Source organism: Corvus moneduloides, chromosome 16 (genome assembly GCF_009650955.1).
Source record: "Corvus moneduloides isolate bCorMon1 chromosome 16, bCorMon1.pri, whole genome shotgun sequence".
NCBI classification, from domain to species: domain Eukaryota; kingdom Metazoa; phylum Chordata; class Aves; order Passeriformes; family Corvidae; genus Corvus; species Corvus moneduloides.
The window spans coordinates 8015843-8024263 of NC_045491.1; the positions used below are offsets into that span (position 1 = coordinate 8015843).

At 44.6% G+C, this 8421-nt stretch overlaps 1 protein-coding gene across 4 annotated transcripts in view; it reads right to left on the reverse strand.

The window, feature by feature from the left end:
• TOM1L2 (target of myb1 like 2 membrane trafficking protein) overlaps positions 1–8416 on the reverse strand; it is a 57251-nt gene extending 48835 nt beyond the window's left edge. For 3 of the 4 annotated variants that reach the window (XM_032126092.1, XM_032126090.1, XM_032126089.1), the window contains exon 1: positions 8318–8416. In XM_032126092.1, coding sequence (XP_031981983.1) covers positions 8318–8369 — 52 coding nt within the window. In that variant the 5' untranslated portion in view covers positions 8370–8416. The remainder of the gene's footprint in view (positions 1–8317) is intronic. The other variant, XM_032126091.1, reaches the window with a different exon arrangement.
• Positions 8417–8421: the final 5 nt, after the last annotated feature.

Sequence of the window (8421 nt, forward strand, 5' to 3'; positions counted from 1 at the left end):
ACCACCGAAAATCAGTAGAGAAAGGGCAGCTCAAAGATAATGAAAAAAAACCAAGCTATTTACTACAACAGCTTAAATGTGAGCTCAGGGTAACACAAACCCAAATACATGCTGCATCCAGCCCAACCTCTACATCCCACTATCAATCATCTTATCATGCCTATATCCCATAACACCTGCTCAGGAAAATACCAGACAGCATTCAGGAAATAACTCAGGTCACAGTGTGGAGGCGGATTTCAAGACTCACTCCAGATGAAATATTCCAATAAAATTTGTGTATTTTCTCTCCTAATCCTTAAATTAGGAACCAATTAACTGGTGAAATTCCTTAACACTCTGTTAACTGATCAGAGAGCTTTTTGGTGACAACTGAGCAGTTAAGATCCTCAACAACTTATATAAAAGAGGGAAAAGTGTTGAGCCAAACAGATGTCCATTGCTTCAACTGCAATCAAGGAGGTTTTTGAGGAAAAGCTACAACATAGTATCTAATCTCTGGATCACTTCAGTCAAAACCTTACTTCAGGCAGGACTTTTTGGACAAAACTACTAATTAAAGCCTTGCGGTTGTCTAAAAAAAATTAACTGTATTTCAGTAAGTATTTGGTCACCAAAGCTTAAGTAAAATGCCTCTATTAAATATACAGATGTATTTATTAGTCTCAGAAGACAAAGCTATGAAATAGCCCTCACCTTAAGGCCCAGAATATCATAAAAACTTTCCAAAATGTGCTGACAAAGCTGCTGAAGCTTGCAATTTATTTAATATGCTCAAGGTAGTTTTTTGTGTTTATAGGCAAGGAAAGACACCCCCTTCCTTCCAAAAGGAAAATAAATGCAGAAAGCTGTAATTGAGACAAAACAAAAGGGGTTTGTTTTTAATAAAAAAAAGTCAGGAAATACCAGATTTTTAAAAAAGACTTTCTGCATTTACTAAGCTAGGCAAAAACCCAGAATTTTTTTGTTATTTGGGTCAAATAAAAAACCAGTCATATTTCTTGCAATAAATGTATCCCATGGAAATAAAGAGGATGCAACATGTTCAAGTTAACCTCTTCAACATTCCTGACCACATTTGGGATGCAACGAAGTCTTTCCTGCCTTAAGAACAAGAAATCAATGCTCTGAAAAATTCTTGGGATTCAAACACAGTTTACAACACAAATCTGTGCCTTCACTTTGTGTATGTTTTCTTTGATCTGAATTTCTTCCCAAGCTAATTTAACCCAGAACGTTTCTGAGGACCAACTGGGAAACAGGATGCCTTACTCTCAAAGAATAAGCAGGCTACAAGGTAACCAACTTATTCAACAGGTTTCTTCTGAGTATCTCCTCATTTTTGAGTCTCCTGAAGCTCTCTGCGACTGCACTGAGCTGCCAAATCCTGTGAACCAAGAGATACAGGAGCATGGGTAAATAGTCCATACACAGCCATGCCAGGAATTGCTCAAACACAGACAGGGCATGGATTTTTTTCATCCTTCATCTTTGATTTTGAAATGAGTTACTACATTTTGGAGCCCACCTCACAATTCTGTCAGATAGAGAACTACCATGGAGTGTATATTTAAATTTAGAGACAGTGCTGCCAATAACAGACTGGCTGGATTTATTTGCATCTCCCCTTCTTGAGCAATGGGAAATGTTAGCTATAGATGGAAGATCTGACTCCCTGGGTTGTATAAAAACATGTTCACCTGTAGCAAAGGAGCTGCTCCTAAGGGAAGAGAGACCCAGCTCTAGCAAAGCTTCTAGACCAGTATCTTATGTGCTGAAGCACCATCAGTTTAAAAAGAGCCTTTTGCCACTGACAGAAACTGAAATGATTGGGCAGACCATCAGCAGAATAACTACACAAATACAGAAGATAAGACTTATCTATTCTTGGTAGGATTTTTATGCCCAGCTACAAGTTTTTTTTACATAGAAAACTAGGAATTCCCCAGGCAGATGCAAATGCGAAAGAGGAAAACAAGTTCTGGATGATCTGCACAGACTCATCACTGCATTTCACAGGCTGGGCTTTAGGGGCCCTTCCTCACGTCTCAGGGCTCCCACAATGTCCTTTCTCCCTGTGTTCTCTAAACATTTATGCTCTTATCACCTATACATTGTACAGATTTTAAACCCAAACACAAAGGATGAAATGACTTTTAGTCAAGTAGGAAACACCAGATGAGGAAGGAGGTTGCTAGGCCAGCCTCGAAGAGCCCCAGTCCTGAAGGTACCAGGCAGCACCTTCCCCAGGAGGGATCATCTCACCAAAACTTCTGCAAGAGCTGTTGCTGTCCCTCCACTGACTACTATCACTGAGAATACCACAAATGCCTTCATCACCTTCAAAAACTGTTAATTAAAAACTCAGTGTAGTTTATGAATTCATAGGAAAGTCTGCCTACCTTAAAACTGTTCCTCACTAAGGAAAACACACAGTACTTTTTTGGGGGAAAATTGTTTTGAATGAAATATTAAAACTGTTGGAAGGGTTTGTGGGGGATTTCCTGGGGCTTTTAGGCAAGCATATTTTAAATATGAAGTTTAAAAAAATCTGCTGAGTTCATGAACAGAGCAGTAACAAACAGGGAACGAGCTGTCCTCACTCTTACATACAGACAGCTATTAGAAGCATATGGAATATACATTTAAGCGTAGCATGCTGAAAGAGATAAAACAGCATTACTCAAAAATACATGTTATAATACCTTCACAAACTACAATCTGCTTTTGTGCCTATAAAATAAATCCAGTCTCAGAAACCCAGTATTAAATGGTATTATACTAATTACCCAGCTTCACACGTGTAGGTAGTTTCTCCAAGTTGCCAGATTCATGACTCAGTATTTATTTGCTCTTCTAAAAGCAAAGATATCCATTTTCATATTTCATGGAGATTTTCCTTACAACATAATCCATTGTCATGAAGTGAAAGCAGATCCAAATAATCTTATAAAACTAAAAGCACTTTATCAGGCTCTTTTTGCATGACAAGCACAATTCTGAATGAGCAGTGGGGGGGCCTGGATTTCTAACTGACCAGCTACAGGAGTACCTAGAAAAGTACTTCAGCTCTGAGGAGAGAACTTCTTGTGCCCTTTTTACTGCAGGCAAAGGCAAAATTCATCTTTCTGATACAGCAAGAAAAGTTACTGCCACCTTGTACTGACAAAAACTTCCCTTAGACCAGGGGACAACGCTTCCGTGGTTATGGGTAAATGCAAAGGATGTTTTATTTTATTATAAGGCAATGAATGAAGAGAGAGAGGATTCAGAGCCCAACAGCACACTGCAAAAATGATATTTTACGGGGACCACATTCTAAGAGTATGGTGTGCACTTTAAACACTGATTTCTAGCACTGGGGAAAGGCTTGTCTTTAAAAAAAATGTTTCACATACAGCACAGCAAAGTAGTAAGTTTACTTTGAAGGGAATTTAGGGAAATTGTGGACAAGAGAGCCTGGATTAATGCCTCCTGCAGGACTACCACAGGCTGCTGGCTCTAATGCATTTCTCTGTTCCTGCATGCAGCTATCAACTCATTTATTTAGGAACCGTTTTTATTCTAAGACTCATAAAAATCTTAGAGATATAAGAAACCTGAAGAAAGGGCTCAAGTGCTTCTCACGGAAGGGAAAATAAAAAGGTGTTTTAAACCCCCTTAGCTGAAGCATTTTCCCATTAAAAAGAAAAAAAAAGGGGGGGGGGAGGGGGGAACAAAACAGCAGCTCTGAAAACAGACTGTATCCACTATACATATTATCAATTTAACAGCCTTGAATGGAAACTGCAAGTGCTTTGATACAAATCAATTGAAAAGCTGTCTGCCACACTGTTGCTTCTATAAAGTGCCTCTGTATCTTTTGCTGAAACCTTGTTTTTGTAGCCTCCTTACACAATACTCTGTATTAAATCACCACACTGCTCCTCCTCCAAAAACAGACTCCAAGGCAAGAGCCCAGACTGGCACCATGCATTGAGACTTCCCTTCAGCAACAGGGACCAGGGGTGTAAACCAGTAGCACCTGATCCCCACTCCCAGCCACACAGGACAACGTCCTTTCTACTGTATTGTTAAAAATTAACTTTCAAGTCTCGCTGCACTGAATTCAGGTGTTGAACTTCCCTCCCAGAGGTCTTTGGCTCTGGGTCAGGCAGATTTGGGGCTGCAGTGAGAAGAGCTGAGTTCAGCAGCACACAGAGCCCTGACCAGAGCCTGACCAAAACTGACCTTGATGCCCCTGTCCACCACTCCGTGAGGAGCCCATTTCACACCTCACTGCCCCAGGTCAGCCCTCTGCACCTGCATGAGGCGGGCAGCAGCAAGGCTTGGTTTGGATTCAAAGAAATAAGCATTTTCCTGAAGCCTTTGCAAAGTCTCCAGAGTAAAACCAAAAAAACTAAACCAGGCTTTCTCGTGTCTTCACATGTAAGCCATATGGCCACTATCAAATAAGCAGAATGGCCACAAAAGAGTCACCAGCACTCCACATTCTGGTAATTCAATCAGCTTTAATCATCGAAGATGTTTTCGCCAACCTGCAGCAAGGGTATTTGTTCTAATAACCTTGAATAGAGTGGTGACACTTTAAAGATGGCTCCATTGAACAAAGAAAGATAAAAATGCAATTTATGGCAGGATGGCGAATCTCAAGGCAAATTCCCACTACTGTAAATTGCAGCTTTTTCTCCAGGCCGATCCCTCTCCACACAGCAAGCACTCTGTCAGCGCTGCTTTACTACACATCTTCCTGCTCTTCTGCTCCTCACTGGTTGGGATATTCTTCAAGATAGTATTTACAGTAGTGATTGGAAAAAATAAACAGTTCAGTCATAAGAACTGGGCCAGCAACCAGTGCCACAAAGGGTCTTGTCAACCTCGATGTACTTGGCAGCCTACGAAACCCACGGCACCCAATTCCGCCCTCTAGACTCTCACCAGCTGTCACAAAGACCTTCTGAAAAACACCTCACAAAACCTTTGGGAAGTATTGGATTCTGCTACAAAATCCTGGGTGAGATTTTTGGTTTATATGTAAAATGATGCTATAAGCTCCCTTCACAGCAACCTCCAGGTTAAAAGCAATATGGAATGAAAATGGTTTAAGTTCAGGAATCTCTCAGGTACAGCTGCCTGCCTTCCACACAACAGCCCCACCAAAAACCACCTGCTCTTCTCAGGAGAGGACCTTGCTGGAGACACAAGGCCAGTTTAGTGTCCAGAGGGCAATTTAAGTACTATAGCCAAATTAGGTAAGGTTCGTAATTAGCAGCCATGGTGATGGCTTATATTGTTTCTTATATTGTATGCCACCACTGGGAATTAAATACAGGGTACCATATAAGCCAGTTCAAAAATCAGGCAGGTTTCAGCCATGAGGAACCTGGCTGCCACTTCAACTGGCACTTTAGATGCAGGAGACTCTATCCATCTCCATTACAAATCCTCTGAGCTCATCCTAGCATTACTTTCCCACATTAAGCAAGAGTTAACATAAAAAGCCTGCCTAGCTTCAGACATTATCCAGATAAAGAGGAGAAAAGAGAAAATCCTTTGTATTACCTCTCTCAGCTCTCCCCAAACCTTTTCTGACATCTTTGTTCTTTCAGACCTGGCATTTATCTGCAGATATTGTAGAGCCCTAATTAAATCTTCCCGTGAACCTCTGCTACTTCCTGGCAGAGAACACACATTCTTGGTGTGCTGATGGACCTACAGGATTTTCTGCACTTCTCCCTTACGGTGAGTGTTAGGCCTTGCTTGAAAACATCACAACTGTGTACAACACAATATGTTTAAACAGAAATACAAAATTATTCCATTTCTTTCAATGAATGAAGAGAAACATAAGTGAAAATTATATTCCACAAGCTCATTGGAAAAACAAACTGTGGAAGCACTGGGCAAATAGCAGTGTCTGAGAACAAGGCATGCTTTTGTTTTACTGCTGTCTCAGAAAGGGACAACTGGCAGCGATAGGAGAAGCAGAAAAATTTGTCTTCCAAAATAAAATCTGCAGTTATCTCTTCCCCCTGGGAGTAAAAAAAAAAAACATTCTGAAAGTGCAGCTGAATTTTGCATTAAGGGAAGCTGCACACCTAACCTTATCTGATGGAAGCAGCTCAGTGTTCAAAGCCTCAAAGCTGGCAGCAACCGCTCATTCAGTGAGAGAAGGGATGTGAGAGCTGTGAAAACCTTTGCACTCTGGACTTAAAGAGGCAGAAGGCTAAAAAAGAAGATTTTACTGCTCCTCCCTCCCTGTCCCCCAACAATCCTTCAGCTCCTTCAAACCACTGACTGATGCTGAAAGAAGCTGCCAATGAAGAAGAAGAAATTGCTGCCTTCCCTTCCCAGGCTGACGGCAGAGGCCTGGCCCAGCAGCAGCTCTCCTGGCAGGGGTGCTCTGATGGCCAAACCCAACAAAGCCAATTCACTCCAAAACCACCTTTCAGCTGAGCTGTTCTCATTATTCTCCCCCGATTCCCAGCACTTCTCTCCCTAAGCAGAAGAAATAAACACCCCAGATGGCTGAGGATAAACAGCAAGTTATACATATGCTCCACATAGCCTGACAAAGAGAGTCCAGCCATGCTCAGACCACAGCGTGAGACTCACCCATGCAAGGGCCCCTTTACCTCAACAAGGGGTGTCCCTGCACATGGGGATGAGGAAAGGATGATAAAAGAGGTTTGAGGCCATGAGGTGACACTCTGCAAAGTTTTCTCCACTATAATTTTCAAAGACTTCCATCATTCCATAAGTCAACGTAGAGCAGCTACAGGCTAGACTACGCAGAGCTGTACGTTACAGAATCACAGAGCAGTTTGGGTTGGAAGGGACCTTAAAGATCATCTCATTCCACCCCCTGCCATGGACAGGGAGACCTTCCACTATCCCAGGTTGCTCCAAGCCCCATCCAGCCTGGCCTGGAACATTCCCAGGGATGAGGCAGCCACAACTTCTCCAGCAACCTGTGCAAAGGCCTTACCACCTTCACAGGGAAGAATTTCTTCCCAATATTCCATCCACCCCTACTCCCTTGTCAGTTTGAAGCCATTCCCTCTTGTCCTGTCACACCAGACCCTTGTAAATAGTCTCTCTTCATCTTTCCTGTAGGTTTCCTTCAGGTATTGGAAGGCCACAACTAGGTCATCCCAAGGCCTTCTCTTTTCCAGGCTGAACAATCCCAGTTCTCCCAGCCTTCCCTCGCAGCAGACATGCTCGACTGAGCATCACCTTGGCTTTGGGACTGCCCGCCCTCCTGCACTGCAGGAACCTGAGCCAGCCTGTTCCTTCCCACCACAACGTCAGAGATATTCAATTTCTCCAGGGCCCAAAAGAGGAAAGCAGGAGGCACTGAGAGCCCACCCAGCTGAGATGAAAACTCAGTTACCAAACTCTGCACAAGTGGTGCCCAGGCTTTCTCCTTTCTCTTCTTTGCCCCAGCCATGGCAACCCAGACCAAAACATTAGTAGCCATGAAAGAACATGCCTGTGGGAGGGAGTAGCCACAGCAGCCCAGGGAGGCCTTGACTGGCCACACAGTGAAAACTTGCTCAGAATAGCCTGTTAATGGCACCAAAGCATTACCAAAACCACAATTCAGGCTCCAGGCTGAAAACCGAGTGCGTATTTGTATCTCTAAACCACATCACCCCCCTGCCTACTCAGAGGTACAGGGAGGTTTCAGTACTTTGGGAAAAGCTGGATCAATGACAGGGTGGTCTGGAAGAAGGTGCTCAACTTCAGGAAAAGGAGTTGGGGGATGCAGCAACTTTCCTGCATCCATCTCGATGTGGAGTCACTCTCTTCTCATGGACAACAGCCTGCCCAAAGGCCCCCCTGCTCCCCCGGCCTCGCCTGCCCACTGATCCCTCTCCACGACCCCCACTAACTCCAGAGCCCCCACTGAGGCCTCCAGCACTCCCAAAACGCAAAAGCCTCCCAACACCTCCAAGCTCCCACCAACCCTGGAATCCCTGCTCCCCAGAGACCCTCCCAGACTCCCAGAGGCCTCTCACAGCCCCCAGAGCTGCCTCACCACCTCCAGATGCCAAATCAATCAATCAATCAATCCCCACTGATCCCCATAACGCATAACCTCCACTAAGCCCCAGAGCTCCTTACCGAGCCCAAATTTTCCCCATGGGCTCTCACAGACTATCCACCCACCGCTCCCACAGCTCCTCATAGACCCCCCACAGCCCCTTACCGACCCCCAGAGCCCCCCGCTGCGTCCAGCCCCGCCCGCTGGCCGAAGCCCCCGCTGTCTCGTCGGGCTCTCCTGGACCCCTCCGCGCTCCCCAGGCCGCCGTACCGAGGCTCTGCCCCACCGGGGTGCTGAACGGGTTCCCCAGCAGAAACTCCATCTTGGGATGACAACAAACAGCGGCCCGGTGCCCGCCCCTCCCGCACCGCGCC